The sequence below is a fragment of the Carcharhinus amblyrhynchos genome, chromosome 12 (assembly GCF_965287045.1).
Source record: "Carcharhinus amblyrhynchos chromosome 12, sCarAmb.v2.hapA, whole genome shotgun sequence".
Lineage (NCBI taxonomy): Eukaryota > Metazoa > Chordata > Chondrichthyes > Carcharhiniformes > Carcharhinidae > Carcharhinus > Carcharhinus amblyrhynchos.
In genome coordinates this window covers 45,847,408-45,865,704 of record NC_137335.1, presented here as the reverse complement: position 1 = coordinate 45,865,704, position 18,297 = coordinate 45,847,408, and the positions used below count along the sequence as shown (strand labels likewise).

The window sequence follows — 18,297 nt, the reverse complement described above, 5'->3', positions numbered from 1 at the left end:
AGACTGATTTTGAGTTGATAGAGTAATTTAAGCATATCAGTGGATAAGTATTTGGGCAGACAACACCATTCGCCAGAAGCTGAACTGGTCAATTATTAACACCATGGCTACAAAAATAGGACAATGGCTAGGTACTCTGTGGCAAGTGATTCACATCTTACCTTGCAAAGTCATAAACAGAGCTCAATTCAAATTGTAGTAGAATCTGACTGCATTAAAATTGCATTTTATGCAGCATTAAGTAATGATAGATAGCCAACCTGCATTGCCCCGAGGAACTGAGCAGAGTACATCAAACTGGAAAATCAGGTGATGATATGTTACCGTCAGTTCCCTAGGATAATATGGGCAGACTGCATTATCACTAATTCAGCAACTATTTGAGCCACATTCCCAACTCTTCTAGTCTCTGCTCAAACATTAGTCGAACAAGCACCTTTGCTGGTGACAAGCTAAAAGGATAATTGTTTGATAATCTGTCATATGTTAAACATTTCTCATGAGATTCTTCTTAATTAATGCCAACTATCTTCCAACAACTTTTAACCAAGAGCATAGAGTTCTTTTTCCCCCCAAAACACTATGACTCAGCAATATATAAAGAACAGAATTTCATTCAAGGACTCACAATGACAAATATTTGTATAAGTAGTGATTGGCTGTCTGGAAGGTGTTACAGCATAACATTGCATAAATTGCATTCTCTCAATGATGTCAAAGCCACTGACTGACCTTTCTGTTTCTATTCAAGCTATTGTCAATGATTCCTTTGTACCTCAGACTGTCACAACTATCACACACATTGTTGGCAAGCAATCTATGGGAAGAGCCCCTGAAATCTGCTGTCAATCAACCCTCAAATGATGATTAATTCTTTGGAAATAATAGCAAGCAATCACTTGACCCAGGGAACTGAGAAATTGGGGAGCAAGGTGAATATTGAAAAAGTAGAAAGCATTCAGCATTTAAAATCAGAAGCAAAAATAAAGAAATGAAAGCTGTATTTCAGTGCAGCAGATTTTTGCTCCAAGGTGCTGATCCACATGTGGTAAAGAATGTGCTCACACCCAGAATTCTTCACATAATAGTTCTTCATTTAAGGCCAGGTCTTTCTCTATAGGGACGAAGGGAGGGAAAGTAAAGTGGCAGGCAAGCTACCCCAGGCACTTTTCAAATGATTCTTAGCAGCTGGGTGAGAGTGCCCATCAACAGTCGCCTGGGAACAAATTGCCTGTCTGCTCTCTCAAGCAGGAAAGGATGCAAGACAGCTGGGGAATCTACAACTTGAGAGCAAATAAAACACTTGAGCCTTGAAGAATCTGGTGCAATATTAGCGTATGACTGCTGAACACATTTTATCACAATGCTTTGATATTATTTAATCGAGCTAGTACCTGTTCAAAATAGATGGGTTAACTCCTTCATTAATATAGTTGTGAAAGGGGTTTCATATGAAAAGGTTCAGAAATAAATCATTTGAAGACTTTGGAAACAAACACATTTTTTTAAAAAGTGACTACCTTCATGCAAGTCAAATATTGCATGGGTGGGGGGGGTGGTGAGTGTTGAAACAGAAAAGGAGACAGGAGACAAACTAAAATGGAAGTTTTTTTTCCCTATTAGTTCAGGCTTTTGCTGTGTCAATACAGAGAACAGCTAGCCCTTTGCTAATAATCACTGCAGGCGATTTTAAAATCACACTGCACAAATAGAGCTTAAAAATAATCCAGGTCTTTAAAATATAACAAAGGGGAATATTTATGTCATTTATTCTCTTATTTTAATAATGTATATCACTATATGCCTGCGGTAAAACAAGGGATATGTGGAACAAAAGAAAGATTAATATTTAGAAAGAACTATATTTGATCAGGACGCAGGTATAATGAATTAATAAAGAATTCAAATGGAGAAATCACAGAACACTTCTTTTTCACAGAGCTGTTGTTGTAATCTTTTGATGTCACTGATTTTTTTCCTCTGTAAATGAATGTGGAATAATTGCTGGAAATGTGCCTTCAGCTGAATAGTTAGGAAGTATATTTTGAAAAATTCAAACTGGGGAATCTTGACAATTTGGGATTGAAAACAGAAAATTAAACAGATGATGAGGAGTGAACTGATGGCGAACCAAACAGTGCTAAATTAAAAAAGGAGTACGATTAAATTCAGTGTACAGCTTAATCAGAAGGATCAAAATGATGTCTCAGTTCTAGCATCTAAATATCAATGTCTCTTTTCACATATTTAACTGACAACTGCTGCAATTGTTTTCAGCATCCCAAGAGTACAGACGGGTGGAGGTGACTGAGAGTGATTGAGGAACATATAAACACTCATCTTTTGACATCAGCTGAAGAAAGCCTTGGGCTATAGTCTCCACAATGCAATTTAACACCTTGCTCAATATTTCAAAATTCCTGGGCTGGCTGGGGGGGCTGGGAAATAATGAAAATGGTGGTGGTGGGGGTAGCGGGTGCTTGTTAGAATGAGAACAACTCCTATTCACTCATGACGGATGCGACAAATCCTGTTCCGAGAGCAGCAGTGGCTACTGCCAGTGCCACAAGCAGGCGATGAGTGAGAAGCTGTGCTAGATATTAATGTTGTACGTATTTCAGTTTCACCAGGTGACAATCTGACAGGCCCTGATGAGGAGGGTAGGAGGCACGGTCTCAGAGACCATGGTGAAGTAGAACCTGGGGGCCAGGGGGCAAGAGGTATTATATTTACCTCTCGCTGCTTACACGAATCTCCAGCTATTCAGCTAACACAGGAGTATTGGCCAATCTACCTTATGTTAAGCTGATCTTTCCCTCCACCCTAGTTATGACTGTAGCACAATATTCTGCATCGTCTCCTTTTCTTCTCCCCTAAGCACTCCATACTGTTTTTTTCCCTTTTGGGATAGTGAGTTTACCTGTGCAACTGCTTGGGTTTCAAATCTACAGGCGATAGCCCATGATACTGTCTCATCTCAGGGAATTGATTGTTGTCTGAGTAGCAAAATGGTACTATATGAACAAAGTTTTCCTCCCTGGATTTCTTAACCAGCTGTAAGCATAGTGGCAATTAAAACATATCATTGATATCGTATTGTTCATGTAAAATAAAAGATGCATTACCATGACAGCCAAATGGAAGTTCTGAACTCTTCAATGCTTGGAGTCATACCTAACATAAAGGAAGATGATTGTGGCCATTGGAAGTCAATTATCCTGGTTCCAGAACATTATCACAGAGGTTTCTCAGTGTAGTCTCCTGGGCCCAACAATCTCCATTGCTTCATCAATGGCCTTCCCTTTATCATAAGGTCAGAAATGGGCATTTTCACTAATGTTGCACAATGTTCAGCATTACTTGTGACTCCTCGGATAGTGAAGCAATCTGTGTCCATAAGCAGCAAGGCCTGTACAACACTCAAGCCTAGACTGAAAAGGAGCAATTAACACGAGTATCACACAAATGCCAGGGAATGACCATCTACAACAAGGGAGAATCTAACCATCTCTCTTTGACACTTATTGACATTATCATTGCTGAATCCCTAACTGTCAACATCCTGCAGGGTCACCACCAACCAGAAACTGAACTGGGTCAGCATATAAATCTGCAGCTACAACGACAGGTCAGAAGCTGGGAATTCTTTAATGAGTAACTCACCTTCTGACTCCCCAAAAATTGCCCATCATCTACAGATGTGTGATTGAATACTCTCCACAATGGGGAAGTTTCAGTTTCAACAACACTCAAAAAACTCATCTAGGACAAAGCAGCCTGCTTGATTGCCAACCCATCCACCAATTTAAAATTCATTCCCTTTTCACCATGTACAAAGTGACATTAGTATGTACAATCTACAAGATGCACAGCAGCAACTCACCAAGGCTCCCTTAACATCATATTCCAAACCCATGACCTCTACCACCTAGAAGGACAAGGGTAGCAGATATAGGAACATCACCACCTGCAAGTTCCCCTCCAAGATGCATAGCATTCTAACTTGACAATCATCACCGTTCCTTCACTGTTGTTGGGTCAAATTCCTGGAACTGCCTTCCTAACAGCTCCATGGGTGTACCTACATGATATGGACCTCTGTGGTTCAATAAGTCAGCTCAATACCACTTTCTCAAGGGCAATTAAGCAACAAATGCTATCCTAGCCAGCAATTCCCACATCCTGTGAATGAAGAAAAAAACTGCAAGAAGATGACACGAGTAACAACTATACTGATACAAGATGGATAAAGGCATTCCGAACAATACGAGTCTTAGGCTCATGAATGTCTTCCTGGGGGTGAAAGCACTGATGGAAGGAACAACATCTGGTGTATAATTTACAGCCAGCATATAACTGGGTGTGTTGAAGGAACAATTTCATCTCCATTAAGAGGAATTTTCAGTATGATGGTAAAATACTTTTTTCTTGTTAATGGACCTAATCTGCAGTTGATCTTTCCTATCTTTGTTTATAATCACCCATTTTTATGTACATAACATTTCACTGATTAATCCTGACCCCTGATTATAATTTTAATAGCTCATTCCACATACAATATCCAATGTCTGGAATGTTCCCTCAACTAACACAATTCCTTTTGTATTGTTTTGCAAACTGATTGCATTAGGGTTGTTTTCATAATTATGTTGCACAGCAGTGTATTATTTCCCAAATCACATTTTAAAGAAAAGGTACATGTTCAAGAATCATTCCATGAACACAGATATAGATATAGATATTACGCAATACATTGCTATACAATGTTGGCCTATTAGTTGATCAGAAGGCGGAACATTCTGCCAAACTATGCTCAACTTGCAACCCGTAATGTTTTGATTATTTCAGGACAAACTGAATCTTGATCTGTGAAATGAATGTTTGTGTAAGTTGATAAATCTTTGAAATTCAATCTGGCAGTGATGTTGAGTAGTGCAATAAAGCATTGTGCATTGCAGTTCAATACCCCCAACTCTCAGTAGAGGAGAAGCATCTTCCCAAGGAAACCAAAGCTGAATCTCTCCGTCGAACCTTTATGGTCTCACTCTTTACAATAATGTCCTAACTAGCCTCTCAGTTCCACCTGACATCCATCATTTATTGCCCATAATTTCACATCCACTATTCCCATGTTTATATCATATTCCCAAATTGTCTCTGTGGAAACATGTTTATAGGAATTTCCCTCCCAGGCTACTCACTCCAAGTTAAAATTGAGGTTGTTGTGTTGGGACATCTCTGGTTGTAAATGTTTAGCAAACTTTGTCTGACATTGGCCTTCCTCTCTATTTGTGAATATAGTGTTTAAATAGGGAGAGATGAACCACAGTTTTTAAACATGAAGGTGCCAGTTTCAGTTTTTGCTTAAACTTGGATTATAATGTAAAACTTGTAGCCACAAGTTATAATTCAATGATATTATCGCTGACCTTCCTTCTGATTTTCTCCTCTTCTGGGCTTGTGGGCCAAAAATGCAGATGAGTGACTTGTGTTGGACCTCTGCTGTAAGTTTTTCCTTTAAAAGCCTACAGAAGCATTATTGTGCATTGCAGTTCAATACCCCCAACTCTCAGTAGTCTCTGATTTAGCTTTGGTTTCCTTTTGAAGATGCTTCTCCTCTACTGAGAGTTGGGGGTATTGAACTGCAATGCACAATGCTTTATTGCACTACTCAACATCACTGCCAGATTGAATTTCAAAGATTTATCAACTTATGCAAACATTCATTTCACAGATCAAGATTCAGTTTGTCCTGAAATAATCAAAACATTACCTGTTGCAAGTTGAGCATAGTTTGGCAGAATGTTCAGCCTCCTGGGAGGGAAATTCCTATAAACATGTTTCCACAGAGACAATTTGGGAATATGATATAAACATGGGAATAGTGGATGTGAGATTATGGGCAACAAATGATGGATGTCAGGTGGAACTGAGAGGCTAGTTAGGACATTATTGTAAAGAGTGAGAGCATAAAGGTTCGATGGAGAGATTCAATAGCAATGGGAAGAAGTTAAAAACAGTCAATATCTTTGAGAGCAACCAGTTTTTTATAATAATAGACCAGATGTGGAACATGAAGTTGAGTCAAGATCATGTAAAACTTTGGAGCATTACAGCAACTGCTGTAGAGTTGAAAGGGACACCAGTAATATAAAGCAAGATATAGTTAGGACCACTGACAACATAAACACAACTAAGTGGCTCATTATTTAATTGAAGCCTGGATCTTAGAATCGGAGGGAATACAAAGTTTGCGCTGTTGGTCCATGGACATCTCCACAGACCTGAATGGAAAAACAAATTTTGAGTGCACGCATTAGATGCTATCTAAATACAAATACTGTGCTTCGCTACAAGTGACAGGTCTTACCATAAATGTATCTAGGATATAATTAAATGAAACTACTTCCGACGCACACTCACACACACAACACGCACGCACAATGAACCAATCAGTCCTTTCACTGACTGACAGTAATTCAGTGCAATTCTGAGCATGGAATTCACTGGTAAATCACAGTTTATTCTAGTAATTATAAGGCAAACGTGACTAGCCATAGCCGTGTCCTGTAAACAGATCACTAAAGGGAAGATAGAAAACTTGCTGATATATGTTAAACAGAAATCACTAATATATTAGGAAATCTCATGGTTTATTCATTTATATATTTCAGTGATATTTCACATTTGTTCTGATATTCAACATTAATCATTGCATCTGGTAAAATTACAGTTCTAATCCTTTTCTTGTTACAAGTGTAGTTTTTTTCAGAAAATTGGCTTAAAATGCACCATACTTTGCACATTATTTAGCATTTGGGATCATTTCCCCCCAGATTCCCTTTCATTTTGCACTGTTTGGGTAAGAAACGCCTCAGTCCCTGCATGCTTGCAGGATTGATGAAATTGGTTCCACTCACTATTTGCCCACTCTCCAACTGCAACATTCCAGATTACTCAAGTAGCTTTATGTTTGCTGCAGAAGCAAAATACCTAAGATGTTGGAAACCTTTTTTTAAAAAGCAGAAATTGCTGAAAATATTCCACAGGCCTGGGAGCCAGCTTGTGGGTGTCCTTTACCTTTAGCATTCATTTGGTGTGAGCTCTCTTCACACAGATTAGTACACTTAACATCATTACCCACTTCATTCAACTGTGCATATCATTCAGGCTTCAAATTTTAGTTAATGTCAGCAGTTATTCTGCATATGAACAATGAATGGATACATGAGAACTTTACATGTGTTGTGCCCTCCAATTGACCCCTGAAATTCTAAGAAGTTTAAGCACTGGCATTGTGACTCATGGGTTTTCATTCTCCTGATTTCTTTAAACTATATTTATTTGTCCTCTATTTTAACAGAGATATTAATGCCTACATTTTTAATTGGTATATTGATTTGTAACAAACAATGCAAACTATGTGACATCATTCTAAGATAAAACATAACAAGTTAAAGCAATGAACATTTAACTAAACAGTGCACATTCAGGCATTGAATCCATTCACTGTACAGTAGTACCACTAACTTTGGAGGGAGGAGCAGATTCTCTCCACTATTTCTAGTGAAATCATGCGTATGTTTTTATTATGTTATACATTAACACAAATGGCACACATACAAAATTAAATGAGGCAATTATAGTTGCATTGTTTCATCACAAACCTACCAAGCATCTGAGACAAAGCATATCTTTTACTTCACAACATAAGATAGTGCAATATTTTCCAGTTAAGATCAGTTAGTTCACTATTTAGAGAAGTATATACTTGCATTTAACATTCAACTCCAAATTATTCAAGAACATGGAATGAATTGGGTGCACGCCTATGACTGTGCACATTGTATTCATGGACTCAGCTAGTCTAACTGGTGGCCAAGGGAAGAATTAGAAGTTGTTTCTGTGTTCAATAATAATAGCTCTGTAGTGATGATGCTGAATTCTGTGTTATTTCCTTTCCTGGGTTCCAATTTATGCTCAAAGGATCATGGAAAATGAAACTGGGAAATCAATAATATTTATAAAATGTGCTGACATATGTACATCTTAGAAGAGCAGCATACTTTTGCCAACATAAGTGCCAACTGGTTACAGCAGCAACAGAATCTTACTGACTCATATTTTTATAAGCAAATAAGTAACATACTTGAGTCAAGCAGAATTTTCAAAGGTATCATTTTGTGAACTTACTGCAGCATTAGATTGCAAGGAATAAAAGGTTAAGTATTTTGTATGACTGTCTTCATGGTTATTAATTCTATGTGTACCTCAGGGATAAAAGCAGAACTGTAGCTACTATGATACAATTTAAATGAGTGCAATGCCATCTGCTGGTCATTGTTAATATCTCAGTGCTAACATTGAGTTCCTACAGCACATGAAGGAATAGTAAAGGACAGTTAGCATGTGATGACACTTATAATTTGTGATAGATTTTGGCACACAGCTTCACCTCATGTTCAGATGGCATATAACTTATTCACAATTGCTTTCCATTTCTTGTTACTGAATAATACATGATAAAGTGTATACACATCGCAAACATGCATACATATATGAACAAGGATGAAAGCAATCTACTTTTGTTTTGAAACTTAGACATGGCATTCTTAGACTTAGACAGTTCATCTAATTACTGGTTATTAATCTCAAGGAATTCAAAAGCTCAACAACAAATGTGACTTAAAAGCAATTACATTACACTGAACACTTAATACAAACTCTCCCCTCCTCAGGATCAGATCCTGCCCACCCACATTCTCACTATTTTAATAAATTAAATGGATAAATAGAATGAATGATAATTCCTTACGCCTTTAAATTTGCTGGATAAAACTAGGGTAATAATCAAAGATTTAAAAACTGTTAACTAAATAACCATTAGGAAGAGTTTTTTATTTCCTCTCCCCAAGTTTGTTACTCGTAGTAAATTGCTCCCAATTAAAGCCTGACCAATGAGCTTACTGAAAGAGCATTCACCTTAGGAGTGGCTGCAGCCTGCTCTGGAGTGGTTCCTACCTGACTGGAAGCTAAGCCAGCTAACCGGGTTTACTTCCAGTTGGAAATCCTGTCAGAAAATCATGGTGTACTGTGGAGTTAACGCTCTATGCCACATGGAAAAATCCAGGCCCCGCTAAACAAACCCATATTTGCCATCATCAGGGCCACTTTTTAAAAATAAATATCTAACCACACATCATTCTTTCACAAATACTTATTTTCTGGCCGTTCTCGCTCGCGGGATCTTCCGGTCCTGCTGATGAAAAACCCCTGCCACAGGTTTCTAAACAGTGAGGGAGATGTGTAGAATGGGAAACCCTGTTGACAGCGGCAGGATCAGAAGATCCCGCTGTTGGCAACGGTAAGCTACCTCTGCCACTCCGAAGCATGGAAAATCCTGCCCAATGAGTACCAATCATAAGACTGTAAAGGTCAAAGGTATTATTTCCTCTTTTTGAGAGTTGTTTAGTCTAAACTTGAGCCTCTTCAATGACACAGATCAAATCAAAATTTCATCCTGTTTCGTGGCAGCAGATTCTGCCGAGCATTCTTTTAGTAAGTCTGGAAATTTAGTAAGGTTAGGCTTTCATGTGGAGTAACTTATTTCAGAAAGTAATAAGCCTGTTTAAACAAAAAAGTTTCTTAATTGTTGTTTAGCTAACATTCTTCAAATCATCTATTATTTCCCTACTTTTTCAAAGAAACGTAGTTGAAAGAAATTACCATCCATAACATTTACCCACCTCATTAATTAAAATGCTTGCATCACACTCACTATCTCTCGCAAGAAGCCAAAAGCCCATTATTTGTACTTTGTTCTATGTATTTGTAATGTATTAATGTCTTTCATGTACAATACAGAATCAGGTGCATTCTCCCGGGAGTTGTGAAACAATACTTTGAGAAGCTGGCTGGCTTCAATGTCATGCTTTCTGACGTCTTCTGATCTTGCAATTTTTATAATTATGCAACGAACATTAACATTTCAGTAACTTGCTCAAAATTATATTTATCTAACATCATTAAATATGATGGTAAAAGAAAGATTTAATGTCATAAATCCTGAGTTAAATCTGCAATTTAGTTACATCATTGGAGACTTGACATGTTGGTGCGACACTTTCTTTGGGTAAGGCCTACCATATTAAATGCCAGAAAAGCACTGAAGTAGCCAGTGGCAAAATTTCCCTGAGGTCCAGGATATCAGGATTGTGAGACTCCAGAAGTCCATCTCCGCGCTCCGGGAGTTGCGAGTTAAACAGCGGCCGGTCGTTCCTCATTGCTCAATACTGCCACTAGATGGTAGCTGCTAGCAATGCAGGATCTAGGCTACAGGTAAGTGTAGGTTGAAGATTGCAAGAAGTGCATCACTGGCTAGTGGGGGCACAGAGATTTGGAAGAAAGGGCAGGGGGTAGCTCTCAGCAGCCCCTTCATGTGAATACCAGGCCCCTCATTCAGAGGTACTCAGGGGATCCCCTGGGAGCCGCAACCAAACTCAAGGTTTCCTTTTCAAGCCTCTTGCACGGTAACTGTCTTGGCTGTCAGTGAATGAATACCAGTCACAGCGGGATGAAACCCTTAAATAGACATTAATTGCTCACTTAAGGACCTCAATTGGCACTGGGGTAGGAAGCATTGACGTGTCTTTCAACCCTGGACTTAATCCGGGCAGAGAAAGGAAGGTGACAGGGTCACCATACTTTATGTATTCTTTAATCGGACTTCAGGGCCAGGCCAACATTGGATGCCTATCCTGATTGTCTTTGAACTGAATGGCTCACTAAGCTATTTTAGACAGCAGTTAAAAGTCAACCAACTTGCTCTGGGACTGGAGTCACACACAGATAGATTTTATTCTCTAATGTGGCATTTGTGAATCAGGTGGGTTTTTATGACTATCACCAATGGTTCCAAGATCACCATTATTGAGACTAGATTTCATTTCCAATTTTATGAATTGAATTCAAGTTCCAGCAGCTGCCACGTTGGGATTTGACTTATGTCCCCAGATCATTAGACTGGACCTCGTCTGTGGTAGGTAAAATGTTAGAATCCGTCATTAAGGAGGAAATTGCGAGGCATCTTGAAGGCAATTGCTTGACAGAGCGGACACAGCATGGTTTCATTAAAGGGAAGTCGTGTCTGACAAATTTACTGGAGTTCTATGAGGATGTGTCTAGGGCGGTGGATAGAGGAGAGCCGGTGGATGTGGTCTTTCTGGAATTTCAGAAGGCGTTTGACAAAGTACCTCACAAGAGGTTATTGCAGAAGGTCGAGGGACATGGAGTTGGGGGTAGGGTGTTAGCGTGGATAGAGGATTGGTTGTCAAATAGGAGGCAGAGAGTGGGGGTCAACGGGTGCTATTCGGATTGGCGGATGGTGACTAGTGGAGTGCCCCAGGGGTCGGTGCTGGGGCCTCAGCTTTTTACCATTTATATAGATGATCTGGAGGAGGGAACCGAGTGTAGGGTGTCGAAATTTGCTGATGACACCAAGATTGGGGGAATGGCAAATTGTGCGGAGAGTGTGGAGAGTCTGCAGAAGGATCTAGATAGGCTGGGCGAATGGGCCAGGAAATGGCAAATGGAATTTAATGTTAGCAAGTGTGAGGTGGTCCACTTTGGTAGGAAGAATGGTAGGAAGGACTATTACTTACGTGGTGAAAAACTGCAGCAGGCGACGGTGCAGAGGGACCTCGGGGTCCTTGTGCATGAGTTGCAAAAACCCAGCTTGCAGGTGCAGCAGGTGGTCAGGAAGGCGAATGGGATGCTGGCCTTCATAGCGAGGGGGATTGAATATAAAAGGAGGAAGGTCTTGCTGCAGCTGTATAGGGCATTGGTGAGGCCGCACCTGCGCAAAGATATTTTGGCCTTGGAGGGAATGCAGAGGAGGTTTACTCGGCTGATACCGGAGTTGAGGGGGTTGAGCTATGAGGACAGGCTGAATAAACTAGGCTTGTACTCGTTGGAGTTTAGAAGAATGAGGGGAGATCTCATTGAGACGTATAAGATGATGAATGGGATGGATAGGATAGAGGTGGAGAGACTCTTCTCGCTCAAAAAAGACAGTAGGACTAGGGGGCACAGCCTCAAGATAAAGGGGGGGCGGTTTAGAACGGAGTTGAGGAGGAACTTCTTCACTCAAAGGGTGGTGAATCTCTGGAATTCTCTGCCCGTTGAAGTGGTGGAGGCTGCCTGGCTAAATATTTTTAAGACGCGGGTTGATGGGTTTTTGATAAGAGAGGGGATTAAGGGTTATGGGGAGAGGGCGGGAAGGTGGAACTGAGCCACGACAGATCAGCCATGATCTTATTGAATGGCAGGGCAGGCTCGAAGGGCTAGATGGCCTACGCCTGCTCCTATTTCTTATGTTCTTATAATACTACTATGATCAATGCTACCTACAGCCTCCCGCTTGATTAAATACTCCACTGCCTCCAAACATACCTAAAGGGAGGGCATTAAATTCCAGTTAATTTTCTACCTGTAACCAACAATCAGTGGCTGGCAGGTGAGTGAGCAATGACAAAGGCTGGCAGCCAATGACCAAAGTAATAATTCCCAACATGCCAGTGGGTTGATCATCTGAGGAAGTCCTGGGTAGGTAAGGCCTAGATCTTCTTTGAGAGGCCGGGGGGAGCATTTCTTGGTGTTCATGATCCTACAAGAAAGTGAAAAATGTGGGCTTTTTGGACCTCTTCAGGCTCTGAATTCTGATCTTGCAGAGGAAAGCCACAAGAGCTTCCCTGCTCAGGCCCACAACTGGAATATAATCAGGCCTGAATAATGTCATCATTGGAGCCCATTCTGCAAATTTAAAGGAGGACTGGGCTAACAGGTCATAATCTCACGTGTGTCAAAGAGAGCTGATAATGGGAAATCCACTAATGATTTTAACTTCCTGTCTGCGTGGCAATCAGGGTTAGAATCATCCCTTGAGTATTGGAAAAGAGCAGCAGAATCAGGTGATTGGCTGCAATCAGGATAAGAAAGAAGCAGACTGAGCCAAAGATCAGTTAACAATGTGATAGTGTATTGCTCTGGCAAGCTAAATATTTCCTACACGTTACTCAACGTATCAGTGCACTTCACACAATCTACCTTCACTAACTAGACTTCTATTCACCACTGCTTCTCATTTAGCTAATTTCACAGAATAATGCCACAGAAAGACACTGTTAGGCAACATCAAATTAGGAAGATACTCTCAAACAAACTTTACAGAACTCTGCCATATTTATACATTTTTTACTTTTGGACAACCACATTCAGCAATATTTTTATTAAGCACCACTCATTGCACCTGAAACAATTAGATCAGCAGCACCTTATATTGGTTTCAGCATTTAATTTTGCCCTTCATAATCAACCTCTTTATCAAATGATCCCACACTCATTGGATTATTGCACAAATCCTTCAACTTCAGGCTGCATTATAATTTGTCAAAGTTCAAAGCAATGCAATAATTTTGGAACCACAACAGCATGATACATCCCAAACACCCATTTGTGTACTTACGGTCATTACACAGGGTTCCCGTATAGGAAGTCATAGTGCAATCACAACTGAAGCCATCCCACTGCTGTAGACAGACACCTTGGTTTCCACAAGAATCCTCTTGGCAGGTTGTGCTTGGCCCTAAGTTAGAACAGACAAAACATGCATTTTGGCCTAAGCACATCATTAGTCTTATATTAATGAGTTTTGCATGCGTTCTGTCAACTGATAATTGGACATAGAAAGGAACATGGTTAGGTTGGATGTCAGAATGAAGAAAATAACTTTACGTTTCTAAAACAGTTACTAGTGGAAACCAGAATCCAAAGAAGAATGTAAAACAAATGTACTCAACATACTAAAATAACTGATATAGAAACATTCAAGACTGAAAGTCCCATATAGGCAATACTTCTTAAAAATATTGATCTGATTCTGAAATTTTGACATGAATGCGATCGAGTTCCAAAGCAGATATGTGCTGTTTGTATAAGTATTGCACAAACATAGATTTCAGTCTTGTTTTGTACAAACACACAGCTATCTACCTTGCAAGTCAGCTTTCATCAATGCAACTTTGCCAGCAAAATAAAAGCAAAATATGTAAAAGGTTAGTAAGCATTAGTGGCATGTTAGCAAACATCAGAAATAATTTAGCGCAAACATGCTGCTAAAAGGAGAGAAAGATGCAATAACAAATAAAAGATATGACAGCAGGCCTTTGACCATCAAAAAGCAAGCAAGAAAGAATAAGTATATATATTGCCATCAGAATGATACACTTTACCATAGCACTATAATAATTATAAATTATTTTGGAAAGGCAAGCATGACAAAACTATAAGATGAGGAAAATTACTCACCTCTAGGCATAATAATTAGACGTTTCTAAATTATGATTCACATAACATGGGAAAAAAAGTAATGCCTGCACTTCATTTCTATTCATTATCATGTGTCATTGCCTAGCTGTGTCCTCTGTAAAATATTCCCCATGTGGTCATTTTTTCACCAAAAAAAGCTGGAATTATTATCAAATCCTTGTCATCAGTGCAAAAGATAAGACAGGGAAAGTTAGAAGACTTGCATTTGCTTCGATATAGCAAATCAAGTTCAGATTGAATAAAACGCAAGATATTATCACTGAACTTAAAAACTTTCAAATATGAGATGGCAACCAAGAGTACAAAAATGATGAGCTATATTGCCAAATTTGCTGAATTGAAATCTTCGTGATCGTGCTGAAATTCAATTGAACTGTGGCCATGGTATCATAAGAAAATCATCAAAACACAGAGGCAGGGCAGAGGTGAGCAACAGGCCTGATCGTTGATGTAAGGAGGATCAAATCTAACAATCATTTAGCCAAGGTAGGGCTGTTTAGCCCCAAAATCACATCACAGAAAAGGTAAGAAACAATGGTTGACTTTTAAGGGGCTGTGTGATTTGTGGGGGGAGGGGACTGCAGGGGCAGGGGGTACAGTGTGGAGGTGCAGCTACCTTCCCCCTATTAAGTCCAGAGCTGAAGGGATTGTGGGTGGCCACTGTGCCTAGAGGCCAATTGAGGCTCCGAATAGGCTACATCAGGGTCTCATTTCACTGCCATTCAACCATTGGCAGGGAGGAGACACTTCATCCAACAAATCCTGTTTGGTTTGGCTGCAGGCTTTGTAGAGGAGTTCTCAGGCACTGCATGCCCATTTAAGGGATCCAGCATCAGGAAAGTGCAGCCCACAGAAACCACACTCAGACCTTGTTGTGGACACCTATCCACCCTTGCTCTTGACCCCAGTTAATAGCGCAGCAATTAAATATCCTCAGGAGAGCCTGGAGCTTGGGTAGGTGTGATTCCAGAGGTCAGGTCAGCAAGGGTGCAACCAGATTATGGTTTCCTTTGCCACCATATTAAATCCTTCCCAATATGTTTCAACTATACTAAAGCAGTAGGACAAGTGTACAAACAAGGTTTTGAATGGCCAGTTTGTGACAGAATCCCGAAAGCATTTCTTTATTCAGGTGATCACTGGAGATGGTTGTTGAAGCCAGTACATGGGATTTACTTGAAGTGCAGCCATATTTGTAGTAGTATCACAATAACATTCCCAGAAAGCCACATAACTGTACCTTTATCATCACTGGGTCAAAATCCTAGCATTCCCTACCTTCAAGTATGAAACTTGATGCAATGATAGCACTCTTATTTTTAATTCAGAAGTTGTCAGTTAAAAACAAAGTCAAAAACTTTGTCACAATCTAAGCTGACAGGTCACTAGGGTGTTCATCATCACTGCCATTTGTGGGGCTTTACTTTGCACAATATCTTCCTCCATTCCAACAATTATTACACTTCATACTATGCTTCAATTTCAAACAATTTATTAGTCCTGCAGTCACAAAAAGCACAATTTAAATACAAGCTCTTTCCATTAACATGATTGTGAAAACACTTTCAGAACAAAAACTGTAAAATTTCAAAGGAAAACTTTACCATTCTTTGAGAAACTGGTGCGAGCCAATAAATGTAATTTTGCAAGTATCACACCCATCCTGAGAACAAATAATTAGAATCAAGCACAGTTGCTGTTCCAGAAATATGAAATCAGTTTGCAAAGATTTTATCATCCCAACTTATCTTGGAACCTTGAATGCATGAAATTGGATCATGCCTGAATTTGGTCATTATCCCATTGCAGTGCCTGCTCCATGAGGCTAACGCACATTATTGGTGATTTGATCTCTTTTGCTTAGATGAACATAGGAATTAAAAGCAAAAGTAGGCCACTTGACCCCTCGAGCCTGATCCTCAGTGGATAAGATCATGACTGAACTAGTTTGAATCGCAACTTCCCATCCCTGCCTATCTTCTGATAACCTTTCACACTCTTACTGATTGCACTAGTTGTGCTGACATGACATGTTTAGTATCCCATTTTCCTAAAATTAGCAAGCTGTAGTTAGCCTTTCAGAATAGTTCAGACCTGAAGCTAACAAGAATGAACAGCTTGTGCACCATGTATGAGAGGATCCCACTGAAGCTTCAGAAGGGTGGCGTTTGTGAGTACTTAAAAGAATGATTTGATTGAAATTGATTAATGCACATAAGAGTCAGATCTACTTGGATAATGAGTGGAGATTGTACTGATATGACTGGGAGAAAAAGCCAACCCCAAAGAATGACAGGGTTCATGGAATGAGTCAGTGATCAGTCACTAATTATAGCACAAACAGGGTAGCTCAAGATGCTAGGGCAACATAGGGATTAAGCACCCAAACAGCAACAAAGGTTAAAGTCAATATTCCCTTATCCCACCAGCGTCACAACTGTATAAACTCTCAAGGGAAAGTGCAAGTCCAAGAAACAAACTTAGAATATCACTGCTTCAAATCTCTGCCCTATTTAGACAAGACATTGACTCCTCAACACAGCCAACTCCCAGGCTTATTCAGACTTATCCTGTTGCCCAGCTCCTCGCTGCAGTCCTATCCTCTCATGGTTTCTCAGACTCCAGAGTGTTGCAAGGTAGCTTGGCTAGGTTTCCAGATCCTTCCTAGTCTCTACAGCCAATATGAGGAGATTCAAACTCCCCTAGGCTCCTGTCACACACCCTGAATTAATCCTTGTTGCTTTCTCCCTATCTGACAAAATTTGGCACTGTCCCTCAACTTGTGAAAGACACTGCTCCCTGCAGGGAGAGATGCACATGGGCCAACCAGTTCCCCTCCTCAGTATTTTTTTTTCAATATCGCCACCTGCTGCTGGGGATCCCTAAAAACGCTTCCCAACTTGTGCCTTGCCGTCTCAGCAATGAGACATATCACACAGTGACTGCTTACTAAGCCACTGCATAATCAGCTGGTTCAATTGAGATACAACAGCTAGCAGATTCAAGTCCATGTTGGTGGGAACATTCCCTTTGTGCATCACTAATCTGGACAAATGGTATGGGTTGGGATGATATCCAGCACTTGCTCAAGATGACCATCATAGCCCTCCTTCTAATCAAGCACTGCCAAAATTACCCAGACTCTGTGATGGATCAGCCATATAGGGATTGAAATTGATCAAGTCTCCAGTGGAACATATGATCAGCAGCATTCCCTGTCAGACATCTTGGCATTTCCTACCAACACTAGAGTCAGCCACTGTACAGAAGCACTCACAGAATCCCTGACACACACATTCCAGGATGTCCTATCACTATCTGATTCCTCTTCACTTAGACTACTGTCAGCTACTGCTTCAGGTTCCACCAAACTGTTAAGTGGGCTCCTTGCCCTCAAATCATTCACTCAACTTTTGGCATCAAGCATTTCCCCCGTGGGAATGGCTTTCTGAGTTTGACTTCCAGCTCCACATCTGATGTTATGGGTGTGATGATCAATGCCAAACCACCTTCCTGCTTTGGTGAAATTATGATGATTCCATTTCCAGATTCTACAGAGGATTGGTGTGTGAATGCTGCCTTTTCTTGAGGTATGGGCATGGCATCTACTATAATCCTCTCTAACCTGGCAAAAGTAGGTTGTCTTCCATAGTCAGTCATCCAGCTGAGGGCCTCAGCATTTTCATTTACTTTGCTAGGCCTGTATCTTCTGATGTTGGATGAGGAATGGGGTTTTGGAGACAGAGTTATCATGCTTGATGTTTGTAGTGTATGTTGAGGGTAGTTTCATTGGAAATGCCCAACCCTGTTGGAATTCCAGCACCTCTTTGAAGTATACTCTGGACATATCCTGTCATGACGATATGTCCTCAATCAACGGCAGCAAGAATTGGATTTGAGCTTGCTGTGCAG

General features: G+C 40.2%; 1 protein-coding gene across 1 annotated transcript in view; it reads right to left on the bottom strand.

Moving 5' to 3' along the window:
* Positions 1-18,297, bottom strand: part of nrxn1a (neurexin 1a) — a 1,747,513-nt gene that overhangs the window by 704,963 nt on the left and 1,024,253 nt on the right. Inside the window, exons 17-18 of the mRNA XM_080200471.1 lie at positions 14,050-14,076; positions 13,523-13,642 (exon numbers count right to left, since the gene is read on the bottom strand). Of these exons, the coding sequence (XP_080056597.1) occupies positions 13,523-13,642; positions 14,050-14,076 (147 nt within the window). The remainder of the gene's footprint in view (positions 1-13,522; positions 13,643-14,049; positions 14,077-18,297) is intronic.